This window comes from Bos indicus x Bos taurus, chromosome 20, assembly GCF_003369695.1.
Source record: "Bos indicus x Bos taurus breed Angus x Brahman F1 hybrid chromosome 20, Bos_hybrid_MaternalHap_v2.0, whole genome shotgun sequence".
NCBI classification, from domain to species: domain Eukaryota; kingdom Metazoa; phylum Chordata; class Mammalia; order Artiodactyla; family Bovidae; genus Bos; species Bos indicus x Bos taurus.
In genome coordinates, this window is record NC_040095.1 from 40,700,797 (window position 1) to 40,721,536 (window position 20,740).

The window sequence follows — 20,740 nt, forward strand, 5'->3', positions numbered from 1 at the left end:
ACACACTGAAACCATACTCACAGAAAACTAGTCAATCTAATCACACTAGGACCACAGCCTTGTCTAACTCAATGAAACTAAGCCATGCCCATGGGGCAACCCAAGATGGGTGGGTCATGGTGGAGAGATCTGACAGAATGTGGTCCACTGGAGAAGGGAATGGCAAACCACTTCAGTATTCTTGCCTTGAGAACCCCATGAACAGTATGAAAAGGCAAAATGATAGGATACTGAAAGAGAAACTCCCCAGGTCAGTAGGTGCCCAATGATTGGGGGCAGGAGGAGAAGGGGATGACAGAGGATGAAATGGCTGGATGGCATCACTGACTCGATGGACGTGAGTCTGGGTGAACTCCAGGAGTTAGTGATGGACAGGGAGGCCTGGCGTGTTGTGATTCATGGGGTCGCAAAGAGTCGGACACAACTGAGCGACTGAACTGAACTGAATTGAACCATGTGACCCAGCAATTGAAAGCAGGATCTCAAAGAGATATTTGCATCCACATTTATATCAGCAATATTAGCAATAGCCAACCTAGATGTTCATTGACAGATGAAAGTAAAAACAAAATGTGATGTGTTCCCACAGTGGAATATTATTCAGACTTAAAGAAGAAATTCTGACACATACTAAAACATGGATGAACCTTGAGGACATTATGCTAAGTGAGACTAGCCAGTCCCAAAAAGGTAAAAATACTGTATGATTCTACTTATATGAGACATCTAGTAGCCAAATTCATAGAAATAGAAAGAAGAATGGTGGTTACCAGGGCCTATGGGGAGGTGGACATGGGGAGTTGTTGTTTAATGGGTATAGAATTAAGATAAAAAGATTTTTATCTGGAAAGATAAAAAATGTTCTGGAGATCTATTTCACAACAACATGAGTATGTTTAACACTGCTGAACTGTATTCTTAAAGTGGCTTAGATGGTAAATTTTATGTGGTGTGTTTTTTATCACCACTGCAACAACAAAACATTACCATTCCCTTCATTGACAATTAACTTCAGGAGAGATTGGATGAGAGGTTTCCTCACAGGTAAGAGGAAGATGGAAGGGGGAAAGAATATGGAGAATTTTAAGGGCTCTAGACTTGTCCTTCCCTGTAACTTGGATATTACTGAGGCTGCAGAGAATGAAGGAAGAAAGAGCACAAACAGTAACCTTGGATATAAAAGGGATTGAAAGGCTTATGCAAGACCTCCTGTCTGCTAACTTCAAGTCTCCTCAATTCTGAATCTCTTGGTAGATCTGCATCTTTTGATGCCACAGACCCACTCCCTCTGTCCTCCTTAGAATCCGTACTACCCGACCTGTCAAAGCAGAGTCTTCATATGCTGTGCCTTTGTCTGTGCTGGGGAGAAGACTCAGAGAAAGTGCTGCATCCTGGGAGCTAGAACACTGGAGCGGGTTGGGACTCGGGAGCATTCTAAGGGTGGAATAGCATGGTCCTTTAGTTTGGAGCAAGGTGATGGTTCAAAACATTCAGGCACAGGATAAGCAAAAAATGAAAAGAAGGCCAGCCAGTGGGTCAGAGTCTAAGAAACAGGAACCAGTAGTCTGGTCCGTAGGCGTGAATAGCAGCCTCCCTTCCCCAGGTGGGAAGTGTGACCAACAGACGTAGTCTAGGCAGCAGACACAGAAGCCCCGCACAAAATGTCAGAAAACTCCTCGCAGGAGTAATACAGACCACCCATTACAGAAATTTACCTTGCCTCAAAGACCTTGATTTGGGACTTCATGGTGTCTGACACTTTCTACTAAAGGTAAGAAAGCACATCCATTGTTGATCTCTTTCAGTTCCCTTTACATCAGATTTCAAAGACTTCACTTCTGGTAGTACGGAAGATAGGATTACCTGGAGACTTCCCACTGCAGAACAGTTAGAAATACTGGATAACGCTAACAAACATTCCTTCAAATGCATACCTGAGCTCACCAAAAAAATCAGTGGAGAGCTCCAGGGGCTCAAAATGCATAAGGAATGGAATGGACGCTGGAGCAGTAGAAGCATGAACCCTGGTACAAAGAGGGTGGGGATTTGCCAGTTTACAGAAACCAGGACTTGGGTTTTCACAAACAGAGAATGAAAGTTTCTGAGAAAATGTGCCATGACTTGGTGTCTCTCTGGTGACCTTGTAGCCTTCTGGCCAGAACCAGCGCCCAGATCTTTCTTCCCATTGACTAGTCCTGAGGAAGGACAGGGTGAACTTTCTTCAATGGGTCTTCTGGATATGTTTATCTTTATCAGAAGGCAGAGGGCATTGAAGCTACTTCAGTACAACATAAAAAACCCTAGAGACCCTCAGAGTCCTCTAGCTCTGGGCATTTAGTCTCTCAGGAGCCGTTAGCTCCTTATCGTCTCACCCAGGTTCACAAAGTTGATGGTTACATCTTTCACTCTTCCTGCCTGCCCCACTACCAGGCTCCTAGAGCCTAGAATCTGTAGCCCAGAGGGTCCTGAGACCAGAGCCTACTCTGCCTTAAAAGGAATAGTCAAGACTAGAATGCTCTTTCTGAAAATTACACAATTATTCCTTTTAGAAGGAGGGAGTCTGTCTGCTGTTAAAGCCAAATGTGATGTGTTTCCTTTAAAAAGTCTCCATAGTGACAGTTTTGGTCATGGCCCCCTCAAGTCTGGAACAAGCATCTGGGAGAAATATTGGAGGCCTCAGGACATGGCACCAAACTGTCAAGTCAGGAAACCAGCAAGGCACCTTGGAAGGAAAAAGGGGCACACAGTTACAGTAAAAGCAGAGTTCCTTATCGGTGATGTTCGCTCTCCTCCAACAAGGAATTCCGTGTTTCCCTGAGAAGGTAAACATGAGGTTATTAGCCCTGAGATGACTCACTGAAACGCACCCAGAGTAGCTGTGTGTTCACTGGGAGACCCCCGTTGGCAGCGCAGGCTGTAAATTATGGTCATTCCTAAGAGGTAACAAGAGAGGTTCTGTCAGCTGTGCGATTACTTTGTTTTGGCAGGACACTTTGGAGTCAAGAAAACATTGGCTGGAGTTCAAGGCCAAGATTTTGGATCAGCTGCCACCATAATTTTTCAGAAATGTGATGACTGTTCCTCAAGAAATAGTTTCCTAAGTAGGCTACAGGAATGTCTCCTGTACATGTTCGAATGGGATTTAAAGAATGAAGCCCTTGGGGACCAACGAGTTGAAGTGAGTTACCATGGGCTTCTCAAGCAAAGGGTGAGGAGCCGAGGTCATGTTGGGGATCTCCTCCCCAAATGGAGTGAAACAATTAGAGAGCGATTTTCATTGAGGTGAGCCATGCCTGGACGCTCTATCTTCTACATGATATGTGAGAACAGCGATAGAAAGTCTACCGAGGTTACTCAGATAGGTTTCTCTTTAAGTTCTGTGTTATACTAGCAGTGTAAGCTTCCGACACTTCCCCATATCCTGGTTGTATGTGATAATAGTAAAGAGGAGAATAGTGAACATCTAATTGGCCCCATGCCTGCAGAGGGTACTGGATTGCACTCACTCTTTCATGCCTATTCACAGTCCTTCATTTGTGCAGCAGAAACCATCACTCATACCTGAAACTTCAGGGGATCATTGCAATCTGAATACCCGAATATGAGTCCATGGCTTGGCTTGGCGTGAAGAACATTCCCTGCTCTTTTTTATTTAACATAACATTGCATCTATGTGAACACCCTATTAACACTGTACATTGAGCTCATCAACAGGAACATTTACAATGTACCTGAGTTCCTAAGAAAGAAAAGGAGGTCAAGTTTGGATGGTTGGAGGTTGGGTATGAAACTGAGAGTCGAAAACTGAGTCAGAAATACCATTATGGAAGCATAGATGTGATGCCTGTGGAGGACTAAGCATTCGTGAGGGAAGAGAGAGGAAAATGTAAGTCCTTTAAGGCAGTAGCTGGGCTATGCAGATAATAACCTGGAAATTGACTTATTATGTTATTGTATTCATTTTGTTGACTTTATGAGGGTATATTAAAAACACTGTTTGCTCTCTAAGAGATTAAAAAAAGATGGTAGCCAGTCTCAGAGTTTACGTCATTCACACAAATGGTTTCCGAGGTGGAGGCTGATGCTGGGTTTCTCATTCTGTTTAGGAAATCATATCCATTACTCTGGGCTTCCCCAGTGGCTCAGCGGTAAAGAATCCGCCTGCAGTGCAGAAGCCACAGGAGACATTGGTTCAATCCCTAGGTCAGGAAGATCCCCTGGAAGAGGGCATGGCAACCCAGTCCAGTATTCTTGCCTGGAGAATCCCATGGACAGAAGACCCTGGTGGGCTACAGTCCATGGGGTTGCAAAGAGTTGGACACCACTGGAGTGACTTAGCATGCATGCATGCATTCATTACTCTGTGGAAGCCCTGAAAATTTTCTTTGCTCTACTATAAGTGTTCTTAGATAGCTTCTACACCATGAAATTAAAAGACGCTTACTTCTTGGAAGGACAGTTATGACCAACCTAGACAGCATATTAAAAAGCAGAGATATTACTTTGCCAACAAAGGTCCATCTAGTCAAGGCTATGGTTTTTTGTCACGTATGGATGTGAGTGTTGAACTATAAAGAAAGCTGATCACAGAAGAATTGATGCTTTTGAACTGTGGCGTTGGAGAAGACTCTTGAGAGTCCCTTGAACTGCAAGGAGAGCCAACCAGTCCATCCTAAAGGAAATCAGTCCTGGGTGTTCATTGGAAGGACTGATGTTGAAGCTGAAATGCCAGTACTTTGGCCACCTGATGCAAAGATCTTACTCATTGGAAAAGACCCTGATGCTGGGAAAGATTGAGGGCAGGAGGAGAAGGGAACAACAGAGGATAAGATGGTTGGAAGGCATTACCAACTCAATGGACATGGGTTTGGGTGGACTCCAAGAGTTGGTGATGGACAGGGAGGCCTGCAGTGCTGCGGTTCATGGAGTCACAAAGAGTTGGACATGACTAAGCGACTGAACTGAACTGAACTGAACACTATAATATAATACCAGTACTGAAAATGTCACAAGAGATAGTGATGCGCAAATGATATGGACTGCTTCTTTGGAAGGTCTACTTTATTTCAATTGTTTTGAATTAAATTTTTATTTTCTATATTTTTTATCATGTTCCCAATTTTACCACATGTGCTACGTGATGTGTGGGAGTCGGTGTACATTTAAAGAGGTGGGAAGGGGGTCTAAAAAGTTCAACAGCAAAGTTTCCAATGATCAAATTCCCACTAAGTCTTACCCTTTTGTGTCATTCTCCCCATTGTTGTTGTTGTTGTTGTTGTTCAGGCACTTGGTCATATCTGACTGTTTGCAACCCCACAAACTGTACCCCACCAGGCTCCTCTGTGCATGGGATTTCCCAGCAAGAATATGGGAGTGGGTTGCCATTTCCTGCTCCAGGGGATTTTTCCAACCCAGGATTAGAATCTGTGTCTCCTACATTGCCAGGCAGATTCTTCACCACTGAGCCACCATGGAAGCCCAAGATTTTAAGTAGAAGGCTTACATGATCAAATTTATGTTTTCAAAAGATTACCGTGACAGCAGGAGAAAGAGTTGGAGGAGATCCAAAAAAGAGTCATTGTGGATGCCAGAAGTCCAGAAAGTAAGCTGTTGCAGTAATAGGCGAGAAATGATGGCAACCACTCTGGCCACCAATGATAACTAATGACTTAGTTCATGTTAGTGCAAACAGAGAAGTGACCATTTCAATAGATACTTCAAAGACAAAATGAAGATCTGGTGATTAACTGAATTGATGGAGTACTGGGGAGATGAAAAAGAGCGGGTTTTTTTTTTTTTTTTGGTAAAACAGTGGTATTAAGGGCACTGATCGCATCATAGGGGCTATACCCTCATGCTCTCTTTTAATCCTGATTCCCTCTCAAAAATCCCATCTCTTTTGTCATTCAGTCACTAAGTCATGTCTGACTCTCCTACTCTTTGCAACCCCATAGACTGCAGCACACCAGGCTGCTCTGTCCTCCACTATCTCCCAGAGTTTGCTCAACCTCATGTTCATTGAGTTGGTGATGCTATACAGCCATCTCATCCTCTGTCACCCCCTTCTTCTCCTGCCCTCAATCTTTCCCAGCATCAGATTCTTTTCCAAAGATTCAGCTCTTTGCATCAGGTTGCCAAAGCATTGGACTTCAGCTTCAGCAACAATCCTCCAATTTGCCATGCATACACAACCTCACCAAAATACTGAGGGACAATTGGGAACCTTAGCTGAGATCACAAAAACATATTCATATTTTAAGGATTTCCATTAAAAGAATCAAAATCTTTGATCTCCCAGCAGACGCTCCGGGCAGAACTCTCACCAGGGCTGTTATTAAGCTGGGAAATTTATCCTAACATTCAAGGTTCTTTTTAGAGCATGGGGTATCTTTCATCTGCTAGTGTAAAAAGTAAAATAGACTTTTGAAACTCTGGTTTCTAGACCTGAGTTTACTGTTTAGTTACTTTACAAGCAGCTTCTGTAGTAAGATAGATCACTACTGATCAGCTTATCATAATAACAACAATCAGGATAGTGACAATCATGCAACAATATGTCCACTCCACTCCACTTAGTGTATCCTTCCAAACCATCATATTGAAACCTAAAAGCAAAATGGCTGTCTGGGGAGGCCTTACAAATAGCTGTGAAAAGAAGAGAAGCGAAAAGCAAAGGAGAAAAGGAAAGATATAAACATCTGAATGCAGAGTTGCAAAGAATAGCAAGAAGAGATAAGAAAGCCTTCTTCAGTGATCAATGCAAAGAAATAGAGGAAAACAACAGAATGGGAAAGACTAGGGATCTCTTCAAGAAAATCAGAGATACCAAAGGAACATTTCATGCAAAGATGGGCTCGATAAAGGACAGAAATGGTATGGACCTAACAGAAGCAGAAGATATTAAGAAGAGATGGCAAGAATACACAGGAGAACTGTACAAAAAAGATCTTCACGACCCAGATAATCACGATGGTGTGATCACTGACCTAGAGTCAGACATCCTGGAATGTGAAGTCAAGTGGGCCTTAGAAAGCATCACTACGAACAAAGCTAGTGGAGGTGATGGAATTCCAGTTGAGCTATTCCAAATCCTGAAAGATGATGCTGTGAAAGTGCTGCACTCAATATGCCAGCAAATTTGGAAAACACAGCAGTGGCCACAGGACTGGAAAAGGTCAGTTTTCATTCCAATCCCAAAGAAAGGCAATGCCAATGAATGCTCAAACTACCGCACAATTGCACTCATCTCACACGCTAGTAAAGTAATGCTTAAAATTCTCCAGGCCAGGCTTCAGCAATATGTGAACCATGAACTTCCTGATGTTCAAGCTGGTTTTAGAAAAGGCAGAGGAACCAGAGGTCAAATTGCCAACATCCGCTGGCTCATAGAAAAAGCAAGAGAGTTCCAGAAAAACATCTATTTCTGCTTTATTGACTATGCCAAAGCCTTTGACTGTGTGGATCACAATCAACTGTGGAAAATTCTGAAAGAGATGGGAATACCAGACCACCTGATCTGCCTCTTGAGAAATTTGCATGCAGGTGGAAGCAAGAGTTAGAACTGGACATGGAACAACAGACTGGTTCCAAATAGGAAAAGGAGTTCGTCAAGGCTGTATATTGTCACCCTGTTTATTTAACTTATATGCAGAGTACATCATGAGAAACGCTGGACTGGAAGAAGCACAAGCTGGAATCAAGATTGCCAGGAGAAATATCAATAACCTCAGATATGCAGATGACACCACCCTTATGGCAGAAAGTGAAGAGGAACTAAAAAGCCTCTTGATGAAAGCGAAAGTGGAGAGTGAAAAAGTTGGCTTAAAGCTCAACATTCAGAAAACGAAGATCATGGCATCCGGTCCCACCACTTCATGGGAAATAGATGGGGAAACAGTGGAAACAGTGTCAGACTTTATTTTTCTGGGCTCCAAAATCACTACAGATGGTGACTGCAGCCACGAAATTAAAAGACGCTTACTCCTTGGAAGGAAAGTTATGATCAACCTAGATAGCATGTTCAAAAGCAGAGACATTACTTTGCCAACAAAGGTTCGTCTAGTCAAGGCTATGGTTTTTCCTGTGGTCATGTATGGATGTGAGAGTTGGACTGTGAAGAAGGCTGAGCGCCAAAGAATTGATGCTTTTGAACTGTGGTGTTGGAGAAGACTCTTGAGAGTCCCTTGGACTGCAAGGAGATCCAACCAGTCCATTCTGAAGGAGATCAGCCCTGGGATTTCTTTGGAAGGAATGATGCTAAAGCTGAAACTCCAGTACTTTGGCCACCTCATGTGAAGAGTTGACTCGTTGGAAAAGACTCTGATGCTGGGAGGGGTTGGGGGCAGGAGGAGAAGGGGACGACAGTGGATGAGATGGCTGGATGGCATTGCTGACTCAATGAACGTGAGTCTCAGTGAACTCCGGGAGTTGGTGATGGACAGGGAGGCCTGGTGTGCTGCGATTCATGGGGTCGCAAAGAGTCGTACACGACTGAGCAACTGATCTGATCTGAAGCCTTTTTAACTTAGCTGCTCTAAGTTCAGCATTGGAGACTGGTTTGGAGAAACAGCCATGAAACCTTTGAAGAAAGGGGCTTCAGTCTGAGAGGTTTGTTCTGCCAACAGTTTTGGTTTGAAGATAACTTGTTAATCCCAACTAGTCAGAATGTGAGGGATCACTCAAAGGAAGGCAAAGATGAACTATCAGGAACCTGCATTGGGACACAGGTTTTGTGTAGCCCTTAAAAGAATCAGCCAGTGAAGATTTACTCAACAGATATCTTTAAGCTCCTGGGATGCACAAAGGAGATGAGCGGAGGCTGGCCCAAAAGACAAGATTTAGTGTCACACTGTGTGTGTGTGTGTGTGTGTGTGTGTGTGTGTGTGTGTGCGCGCGCGCGCATGCGCACGTGCACACACATGTGTGCGCTCAGTCACTCAGTCCTGTCTGACATTTTGTGACCCTATGGACTGTAGCCCATCAAGCTCCTCTGTCCATGGAATTCTCCAGTCAAGAATACTGGAGTGGGTTGCCATTCCCTTCTCCAGGGGGTCTTCCTGATCCAGGGATCAAACCTGAGCCTCTTGTATTGCAGGCAGATTCTTTACCATCTGAGCCACCAGACAAGGTCCATGCCAAAAGACCCCATGGTCTCAGTTTATGGCCAGGCTTCACCCCCAGGAACCCAAGAACCTGAGTTGTTAAATAAGGCTGCCTCATAAAGATAGTAGCAGCTTTGATTTATTGAGTTTCTGGTCATATCAGGTGCCACATGAACCCAATGAAGTGGTTATTATTCTCCTGATTGTACAAAGGAGGAAACTGAGGCTTGGGAAGGCCTCACAGCTAGTGAGGTTTGCTAGGCCCCAAAGTTAGTAATAGAAAAGCAGGATTTTAAGCTCTAGAGTCCTCCTTGTGGGAGACCATTTAAGAATATCCCAGTTTTAAAAATTTTCACAAAGCAGAAACATTATGTATTGAATATTAACATTGCAAAACCACACGGAATCTTTTGGGGGTAATAATTCCCCTGGGACAGGAAATCTTTTATTTCAGAGTCACCTAGTACTTGACAAAGATGGTAAAGGAAGAGAAACAAATCCAAGTGTCAGAGAATTCTTTGAAGACCAGCAACTTGGAAGTTATGATGCTGAAAAGATAAGTAAGGTGGCAGTAGAAGGGATGCTCCACGCGGTTGCCCGATTAGCTGTACAAGCGGAGTTTGCAAGCCCCAAGAAAACTGGGTGTAAGAAAATCAAGAGTGCAGGGATCCGGCAAACTGGAGAGCATTTGTCCCATCTCAAAACACTCAAATTTCTTTTTTTTTTTCCCTGTCTAAACATTGACTGGCCAAACACATCTGTAGACCACCCATTCATAGCCCCTGAGACAATAAATGTCACAGAATAGGGTGGAGCCCAGCCTAGCGAGGGTGGATGAGGGAGCTTACTGAGGACCTGGGATGTAAACCGTAGGTGAAGGATGCATGGACCCAGTTAGAAAGCAAAGCGTTTTTCAAGTGGGAGAAACAGTGGGAATGAAACACTGCTGGCAGGAAAGAGCAAGGAATGTTTAGTAGATGACAAGTAAATCAATTTGAGCAAGTCAATTTCAGCACCATTCGACTGAACAAGAGGTAGTGAATAATAAGGCAATAAAGAGAGACTGAAGGGGGAGGGCTGGGCCACCAGGCACAGAATATGCAATCGACCTCTGAGGATGGGAGTTATTATAGGTTATCAAAGAGGACAGGAGTGTCATCACAGCAGTATTTTAGGGAGACTGACAGGGCAATGGTGAGAAAAATGAGTTAAAAGAGGAGAGCTTAGAAATCAGAAGAGTTAGGAGGCTTCTCCCTGCTCATGTGGGGTGAGGTTATAAAGGCCTCGTTTCATGGCAGTAGAAACAGAGAAGAAGAGATAGGGAATTTGATTGAACATGGAAGGTAATGAAGAGGGCATGAGGTCTACTGATGGAGACTTAATGTGATCACCAGCCACAAGTAGACTGCTGATCCTATCACAAGCCTTGATAGGATCACCAGTCTGCCTTCAAACCCCAGCCTTGCTGTGTAGTAGCTGGGAGACCTTCGGCAAGTTACTCAGTCTCCCTGTGCCTCAGTTTACCCACCTCTAAAATAATGAGGGGGCTTCTCTGGTGGCTTAGACAGTAAAGAATCTGCTTGTAATGCAGGAGACCCAGGTTCGATCCCTGGGTCAGAAAGATCCCTTGGAGAAGGGAATGACTACCCACTCCAGTATTCTTGCCTAGAGAATCTCATGGACAGAGGAAATTGGCAGGCTACAGTCCATAGTGTTACAAAGTCAGACACAACTGAGCAACTAACACACAAAGTGAGGGGATGACCACAGTCCTGCTTCGTGGGGGTGACATATGGATAACCATGTCTGGTGAAATAAACGATCCCAGTGCAGGTGCTCCATGCAGGCTTGGCTTGTAGGGTGCTCTCCATAAACAGCCACTGGAATTGGAGGGGGACGGGCACGCAGTTGTTGCTCATGTTTCATTTTCCTTCTGAATAAAATGCCAAGAACTGCTATCAAGGTTACATAACTAAGACACCAGGTGGCAAGTTCTATTTAGATAGTCTCTGGCCAAATTTTTGTCTGAAAGCATCAAATACCTTTGACGGCACTGAAGCTGGCCCCCCAGGGGAGTATAGCTCTCACACACAGCTGGTGCTTCTCAAGCTTTTAATGGAGCCTATCCACCCCTCCTCCGCCCCACCCCCCCTAGAGGGTGCCCTGCACTGGCTCCTGAGAGAAGGGATGTGGAGGAGGTGACGGAGCCTGGAATGCAGCCTCCCAGACCGGCCTGGCTGACTCCCCGCACTTGGCAGCCTTTGGGGAGACCGCCCTGTCTTCATCTGGTCTCTGGGGCCCTAGGCCTGGGGTGAGAAGCCCCACAGGTGCCAGGAATTCTGGGCCTTTGCTGCGGTCACTTTCCACCAGGCTTCATGATGCCTGGTCTCTCTTTGGCTAACTGAAGTGGTAGTGGAATCAGAACCCCCTTTCGTCTACACTGGCAAATCCCCCCATCCACTGACACACTTATGAGGTGCCGCTGTTGCATTTGGGACAAGATCCCAGCCTTCGCAGGGAGACCAGGGCAGAGGGCAGCCCCTGGTGGGAAAGATGTCCTTCAGGACACCTGAGGGTCCTTTTTCTTGGTGGGATGGAGAGCGGGGGCTGCTCTGACTGATCCCAAAAGCTAGTGTCATGGTCCAGGAGGCTGAGTCCAGGGAGGGGGGTCCTCAGGGCCCTCTCAGTGGGGGGTGGGAAGCAGGACATGTGTGGCAGGTGTGATGCACTGGTCCAACTGAGGAGAAAACAGGCTTGAATGTGACTGCTCTGGCCCTGTGAGAGCTTTGCAGGCCGTGAGGCTGGAACTGTCCCCTCTAGGCCTTGTCTGGACCCTCTGTCCGGGGGGACAGTGTACAGAAAAGGGACCTCTTTCTCTTCACAGTCTCTGATTTCATCCTCTAAGAGGGCAGGACTAGATATTGTCAAACCAAATTGTCTGGAAAAGCCTCAAAAATGGCCAGCTGAGGGTTTTCCCTTCTTATCCAAAGAAGTGGGAGAGTGTAGGGATTGTTCTGTTGACGGCTTCACAGCATGCTTAGGTTTGAAGTCCTCACAGCAGCCCCATGAGCTCAGCACCATTGTTACGCAGGTGATGTGAGCCACAAGGGTCAGAACCCAAATATAAACCCCAGGAGACCGGCTCCATGAGTCCTCATCTATGAAGTGCAAATGACGTGGCTTCAGGAGCTTTAACAGTCAGGGGTGCATAAAGTCTGCAAAAGGAATTCTTTTTCTTGGTTCTCCTTTGGTGATGAGATGGTTTATTAAGCTGCTATTCTTGTAAAGATGCACAATAGCAGCTGCTATTTAAATCAACCTCAGAAGCCCAAGATTTGGGGTTAAGATAAGGCCCTAAATCAATGGTATGCAGAACTCCCAAGGCTTCTTCCAGAGACACAGCCTCCCCCAACCCCTGCCATTAGCCACAGTCATGAGGCATCTTTGGCGTATTGTGGAGTGTTGGGTGTTCATGAAAAAATTCAAAATGAGCAGGTTGGAGAATGGAAAGATTCGGGAAAGCCATGGTCCCCAAAGTGATGGAGGAAAGTAGTGGGAATACACTGTGTTATGGACTGAATGTGTGTGTCCTCCTCAAATTTCATATGTTGAAGTCCCAACCCCTAGTGTGGCTGTATTTGGAGACAGAGCCTCCAAAGAAGTAACATTAAATGAGGTCATAAAGATGGGGCCCCATCATAGGAATAGTGTCCTCATTGGAAGAAACACCAAAGAGCCTCCCTCCTCCCCATTCTCTTCCTCCCTCCCTCCCTTTCTCTCTCTCTCCACACACACACACACACACACACACACACACACACACACACACACACACGAGAGGCCATGTAAGGACACAAGAAGAAGGAAGCCATCTATAAAGCAGGAGGACAGCCCTTAGCAGGAACCAAACGGGCCAGAACAATGAGACATACGTTTCTGTCGTGTAAGCCCCAGTGCATAGTATTCTGTTACAGCAGCCTGAATGGACTGAGACAACCTGTGTTTCCTGGAGGTTTCCTGGCCTCACCCTTCATTCCCGCAACACCCACCCACATCCCAGCCTCCCATTCCCACACCCCCACCTGCTGCAGAATCTTCTCAAACTCTGGTACCCAGTGTGAGTGACATTGATGGCACTGCCAGGGGACCTCACTGGCAGTGGCGGCAGCAGCAGAAGCAGGACCTGGGGCATATTGATCCAGCCCTAGAATCACTGTGTATTTCTTGGGCTTAATGTAAATCATGACTAACCTCCCAGAGAGTGAAGCAACTTTTTACAAACCAGAGGTGCCTGCAGATGCTTGAGGCTGTTGACTTGTCCAGGACACTAGAGCCTGAGAAGCATTTTAGAGGGACAGAACTGACTTAGGACCTCATCAAAGTGGGCAAGGGACATAATAATACGAGTCAACGGGGCCAACACGTAGCTATGCATTGTTCTCAAGCTGCAGAGACTTAAAATATCATTCACAAAGATTTCTTCCCTTACCTGACAATTCAGGGTTTACTCCTCATTCTAATAATACATCCTCTTATTTCTGCAAATTTCCCTTTTCTGGAAAGAAATTCTTGAGTTCTTTCATGGGTATCCCTGAGAGAGCCCAATTTATCACATCTGCTGAATATTCTTGTACTTAAACTGTGGCTTCCCTGGTAAATCAGACAGTAAACAATCCACATGCAATGTAGGGGACCAGGGTTTGATCCCTGGGTCAGGAAAATGCCCTGGAGGAGGGCATGGCAACCCACTCCAGTATTCTCACCTGGAGAATCCCATGGACAGAGAAGTCTGGCAGGCTACAGTCCACAGGGTCGCAAAGAGTCGGACACGACTGAGCAACTAACACTTCCACTTTCTCTAAACTGGTCCTAGGAGAACAGGAAGTCCTCAGAGAATATGAATATTTGCAGTGTATATTGGTTAAATTATAAACAGGAAAAGGTTTCAGTGGGATGTATTTTTTAATGAGAACACATTGTTATCCTGTGAGCATGTGGCATTCTTGCTTAACAGAAACATTTATAAGAACACATACACATTTATATCCAAACACCAAATGGAGATATCTTCAATGACCAATTTGCACCAGAAAGAAAATATATTATACAAAACAGGGGTTATATCCACAGTCATTAATTTTCATTTTCTACACAAAACAACAATAAATTAAATCACATTATATGCAGATAGTTCTACTTACATTAGAATAATAAACTGTATGTAGCTGTCAGCTTTTTACTTTCGTTTTTCTACCAGACTCATGGTAAGTGTATAATGTTCGGTAGTCCAATATGTAGATTACTGATGATAATATGGCCCGGAAGACAAGGGCTGCAAAAGTAATTGCCCACATGTCTGTTCTGTGTCCCTTGGATTCGATTATTCACCATGCACAGGGAACAATGCTCAGATTCCCAGGATCCAGCGGAAAGATCTGCACACTCACAGCATCTCCAGGGCGGTAAGGGCACCTCATTGCTGTTTTGTAAGGCACACCACACTACACACTTTAAGATCTTGACATTGAATAATAAATAGGACACCGTGTCTCAAAATCCAAATGTGCCTGTTTCTCAACCTTCTCTGCCTTGGTATTATGTGCTATGACAGCTTTGTTCTCCCAGCAAATAAAAACCACTTCAGTAGCCTATGTTGTGACTTAGGCTGGTGAATGGGCCCTTTATTCCTTGCACATAGAAATTTAGGTCTTTAAACATGTGACTCAAAGCAATGCAGCACTTTTTGCTAACTCTTAATTCTGCTTGTTCAAATATGTCCCCTGGGAATCACCGCCTAGTACATCAAAGAGCTATTATAACATATGGATTTTTACTTCTGAGCCTTGGCTCCCATTGAAACCTTTTTACTGTGTTTGAAGTAGCTTAAAATATGAACATTAACAGCATCAGCTGGTTTAAAATTGCTTTGGTATGAATGAACATTAGTGGTTAATGAGAAATCTGAACAAACTCCAATCCGGCACCTCTTGAAAGTCATTTTAATCCTAGGGTCTAGCTATGGGGGCACACCTGCAAGAGACATTTGCGAGAGCTCCACGCTGAAAACTGAAGCCAGTTTTATTGGAGTACATGCACATCAGAGGCTTGAACTGCCCCAGGAGCACGTGGTCAAGTTAGGTAAGGGTTCTGATCAAAAGTCAGCCACATTCTTACAGCCGGCACATTGTCTTCTTTCTGCCCTTTGAGGAAGTATGGAGGTCCTACTCACAGGCTGCTACCTGCATGGCATGAAGCTGCTATCTTTGGAGCCATGATAGACAGTGGATGGCGGAGGGGAGAGGGGTGGTAAATATGACGGCAGCTGGCAACACTGGCCTCTTCCATTTCTTTTGGAAGAGCTTGATCCTGACTCTTCTTGTGGGAGAGGAGCTGAATTACAGGTGGTTCTAGAGGTGAATCTATAGGTGATTTGGAATTGTAGGTGGTTCTAAAGATGCACTGAAAAAGAAACAAGTTCCTCTGAACAGCACCATCTTGCTCTGTGCTTTCACACTGCTCCCAAAACATATTCCATGTTATTAGTTTCCTATTTTTTCACTAAGGAGGAAATTCAGCTCACCTTCAGCTTTTTCATGAAGCACTGAACCACAGGGCATAACTAAACAAAACCCATGAAAGGGACTTGATTTTCGTTGGTGTTTGGCCTTATGACTGCATCCACTCAGGATCTGAATGCTTTGTGTCCCAAAAAGTATAGGTAGGTATTCCTTTCCGTTTACAGACACTCCCTGAATACCAGTGGCATAATATTCTATTTGGTCTCCCAAAGAGCTTTCACAAAAAGACACTTCATGCTCACTCACAAGAAGGTGGTAAGGCCACTGGACCTACTCTGAATTCCGGTCTCTATCTGTTTAAGGTCTATACAATGGCCTTAATTCCATGGTCAAGGACAAATATCACATTCCCAAAATCAGCAGCAACCAGAAGGGAAGTGGCCAGTTATGGGCACAAAAGGCACAGGAGCTTTGAATTAATGAGTGATCCCAGGATCCTGTGAGTAGGGAGACGTGACTAACATTCCAAAATAAGTCTTTGAATTTAAGGAAGAGGAGAAAAGAAGGCATCAACTTTCCATATGTTTCTCTCCTCCCTGAAGAGTCAAGAACCATTTTAAAGCCTGCAGAACTATGTCTGTGGTTCAGGAAAGGAAAAGCTGATGGTTCTTCTGAGAAATGAGTGTTTACATGGATTTCCTCGGGGAACCTGTGGGGGCAGATATACACTCTATACAGGAAGTTCTTCCTGGATAGAAGTGATCATTTAGAGAAAGCTTTTATTTCTGAGTCCAGCAAAGAAAAAAATCTAAAATAATGATGATGACCATAAAAACCTAGACTTATTTCCAATACCAAGAGTCAATACACTAAAAGTATATACTTATTTTGACCTGTATCGGTGACAACTTATGTTAGACCTGATGAAAAAATACTGATAAAGTATCCCCTTTTGGAATATGAACACCCTGGATTTCAGGGTAATAATTTATAAAATGATCCAACAACTACAGTCTTGTTTATCTTACTATATGATATGTGGCTACTGGCAAAGTGACTAGTTGTCAAAGATGTTAGTGAGTAGTTGTGAGTGCCTAGATGTGAGTGACTAGTTGTCAAAGATGTTAGCAGTTAGAAAATTAAATCCTGAGTTGTAAATCTCCAGAAGTCTTAAACCAGGGTAACCTTGAGCCAAACACCTACAGCTTTAGCAAAGGTTTTCCAACTTTTCATGACAATTTCAAGGAAGAAAGGATAGACAACAGATGTGTAAATAAGCAATCAACCTCAAGAACTGTAGAACTGCTTTAAGATTGGAAGAGAATGGCATCCACATATCATCTCATGATTGGCTCTACCATTTTTAAAAGACTAAATTATCCTTTAAAACTTTTAAGATTTTATGTGGGAATCATAATATTAAGTTTACTACTATTCTTCTACCTGAAATAGAAATAAAAGAGATCTGCTTTAAAAATACTAGAGTTGTTATATTCAAATATCTTTTGATATTGATCTCTAACGTAATTCCACAGTAACAAGAGAACATATTCTGCATGATTTCAATATCTCTAGACCATCAAATTTTTGCACCTGGTCTTATGTCCCTGGCTGTGTTCCAATGTCTCCTAGTATATAGTCTATGGGAACTTGAATAGAATTTGTATCCTACTGTTGTGTGAAAATTGTATAAATCTTAATTATGTAAAATTGGTTCATAGTGCTTTTCAGGTCTACTATATCCACCTACTTCTCTGTATATTCATTCTATTAATTTTTGAGAATTTGATATTGAAACTCCAACTAAGAATCTTAATTTATCTACATAAAAAATAATTATAATATATAGTGGAACTACATGTAACTTTGTTCTATATTTTCCAAGTCACCTATAAATGTGTTATCATGCTTTCATAATTTAAAAAATTAAAAAAAAAATTAGAGTTAATCACCCCTATAAAAATTCTAGAAAGGTTAGAAATGTTTCCACCCAAAGACTGCAACCAGGTAGAGAGTTTTTTTCCCTGTAATAAGTACACAGGCTCAAATTTAAATGTTTTTTTACAAACACAAGATAATAGAAAATGAGTACTTCTAAAATACATGGAAAATACCACTGAAAAATAAAAATAGAGAGAAATAAACTCTCAATTCACAAAAATAAGACAGATGCAACCCTTCCATTCTGTTTTCATGTTGAGCAGTCCTGAGATGCTACACACTTTGCTTTCCTGGATTTCACTTCCCAAGCTCTTTTCCTATGTTAGAATTTCTGGAGCTGGCCTCTCTTGCCTTCTTTTTCCCTCCTGTTTTGATTCCAGCACTCTTTCCACTGCACTCAGCATGGAGAGCTACAACATAGCTCTTTCAGTTGATCAGAGTTCATCCTTTTATCGTGCTCTCCAGCTTCACGCATTCCATTTTTAAACAGTATAGGGGAAATGTGCCTTACACGGAAATAACCCATTCACTCTGACTGGCTGAAATAGAAGAGACAGATGCCCCCAGGGAAGCAAGCTCAGGCCAACTTCCAGGACGTGCAGCTCGCACATGCCCCACCTCCACCTCCATTACCAGTGTAAACCACAGCTTTCATCACTACCTAGGAATGGCTCCAATTTCTACCCCCCCTGTTTTCTTAAGCTGTCCTATTTTCCTCTTGTAGATGGTCTTTTATAGACATTAAGATAATCTTTAACACTATTTTCCAGATGCTCCAAACATTATTGAGGAAGCACCTTCATGATATCATTATAAGATAGTACACCGATCTGGCAACTTCCCATTCTTCCCTCACTGTCTGTTTTCTCCACAAATTATACATGAAAGTGGCAACCTAAGCTTAAACCTACCTATACACAGAGTACTTGGTGCAAAGTTGAGATTCGGCAAATAATTATTCAACCTTGACCAATTCCTGATATCCGTACCCAACCCCTGTTACACAAGTTATTAGTGGATGACTGCAAAGTTCTGCGGTGTTTACTAAAAGGGAACATAGTAGCTGTTTAGATTCCCTCTTTTAACCAAAATCATAATCGTCAATTTTGGTAAAATGTCATTTATTAAATTATCATTTCTATGCGTACTGCCAAGTTCTAACTCTCTATAAAGTTCTTCTTGAGAAAAAAAGGTTGCCTCCCTTTATAAAACCTGACTTAACTCTAATAAATTTCATCCTTTGGCCAGAACTGGAAGGAGACTATCCCTAAAATAGCTTGCATTTAAAACAAGTAAACTGATGTATTCCTGTAGAGTCTACAATCCGAACACATTTCTAGATCTCTGTAGTTCAAGCAGCAATTCGTATTGGGCTATGGCCACAGGGAAGAGGGAAACAGGGAGAAAAAAAGAGAGGCATCTTTCATCATTATTGGTTTGCTGTACACATTACCCATGTTTTTAAAATATAAGTGAAATTTAATCTTCAAAATGAAAAAATAGACACATTTTCTAATAGGAAAATATAAGATTAAAATACTTAAAAATAAAATGTTAGTGTGAAATAGGGTTTTTTATATTTTAAAAAGTGAAATAGTTTAGATTTGCTTTTTCTGCATAAATCCTCTTATCTCATTCATAATTACAACTTTCCAAAGTAGCTCTTACAAGACACTGAAAGAGGTGGGGGAAATTCTTTTTCAAACATAAAGTCAGGATGTGAATGCATATATCAGATAGAACAGCCCTTGACCTCAGATCCCTCCACCAGCTCTAGAGAGAGGAATGCTGCATTTTCAACCTTGAGGTTTTCCATTACATTCTTCTTCTTGGGGTTAAATCCTTTTCAATAATATCCTACATGTAAAAATGATTTTATTCTAGCTATAAAACATCTCACTTAAGTAAAACACATTTTATAGCCTTGTGTAAAATGCCCCCAAACGCCACCAAGATATGGAGACCTCAGACTTTCAGAACATAAATCTAATCATATGCCCTTGAAACAGAATCAACATTTAGCAGTGATGTTATATTCTTGTGTTTGTTTGTCATGAGATGAGAGGCCAGCGGGCATATGGTGATTAATAATAGTTCCTGAGCTTCTAAAGAAATTTTATAACAAAATTACTAACTGCTTAAAAGAATGAGTTTTTCAAGAGCGCCCCTTCTATTCCATTGATGTCTTTCATCCCATCTATCTCCTTAAAGAATCTCAAGCCAAAAGAACAGACTTCCTTTTAAGCCACCGAAAAGTGGGATCTGATGGAATCTTCCCGTAACTCCCGATGTTTTCCAACGTTGCTTTCTTCCTGCTGGTTTCGCCTCTCAATGGTTATTCTGTATTTCTTCCTGGGTAGAAGGAAAGTGAATGTAGTAATAAAACCTTATTTGGCTACAAAATACTATGGTTTCTCTTACAAAGAATGCCCTCGAGGGACGTCTGGGTTTGGGTTGATAAATGAGAAGTGACAGACTCTGAAGCCCTGGTCAGAGATTAAAGTGGGATGCCCCAAGGCGCACTGCCCTTATTCAAGGAGAAAAATTGGCCTGCTTCCCCAACACCATAGAACAAGCCTTCCCGTTCTTCCCTGAGTGCCTCACGGGTTAAGTCCTGTCTGTTCTGCCACATTTCTCCCCCCAGCTCCCAGGATATGCCCTAGATAAAGATCAGATGAAGTATACAGGAATGCAATTGTTCCCACCAAGAGTCATACACACCCAGAGTTACATTACCATGCAGAAATGAAAAAATCATGGTCCAATGACTTAATAAGCCTCAAACTCAACCCCCAAAGATTACAAAGGAATGGACAGCCCTCAAGAGGTGAAACTATCAGTATCTTGAACACACATAAATATTACAAGTTTATAAGACTCAGGGCTTAACCACAGGGGGCACGAAGCATATGGGCTCTCAAAGACTGAGCACAGACCTCCTGAGAGTGTGGACTGCTCAGAGTCACTTCCTTCTCTACAGAAAGTGAACTCACCACCTATTTCTGAATTGGAGGAAGCCTGAGCCTGGGGAAGTTGATTTCCCCTTTGTCTAGATTCTGTCTCCACTTATGCATGTGGTGGGTGGGAGGAATTCAGGTCAGAATATTTGTGAGCAAAAGATTGCAATGGTTTTGTGGCCCACAGTGGGCTACAGTAGAAACCCTGATCCATTGCCTCGTA

At 43.1% G+C, this 20,740-nt stretch overlaps 1 protein-coding gene across 2 annotated transcripts in view; it reads right to left on the reverse strand.

The window, feature by feature from the left end:
* Positions 1–17,627: 17,627 nt before the first annotated feature.
* The window catches only part of NPR3 (natriuretic peptide receptor 3), a 77,416-nt gene continuing 74,303 nt past the window's right edge, over positions 17,628–20,740 (reverse strand). For both annotated transcript variants that reach the window (XM_027520157.1, XM_027520156.1), the window contains exon 8: positions 17,628–19,912. In XM_027520157.1, coding sequence (XP_027375958.1) covers positions 19,801–19,912 — 112 coding nt within the window. In that variant the 3' untranslated portion in view covers positions 17,628–19,800. The remainder of the gene's footprint in view (positions 19,913–20,740) is intronic.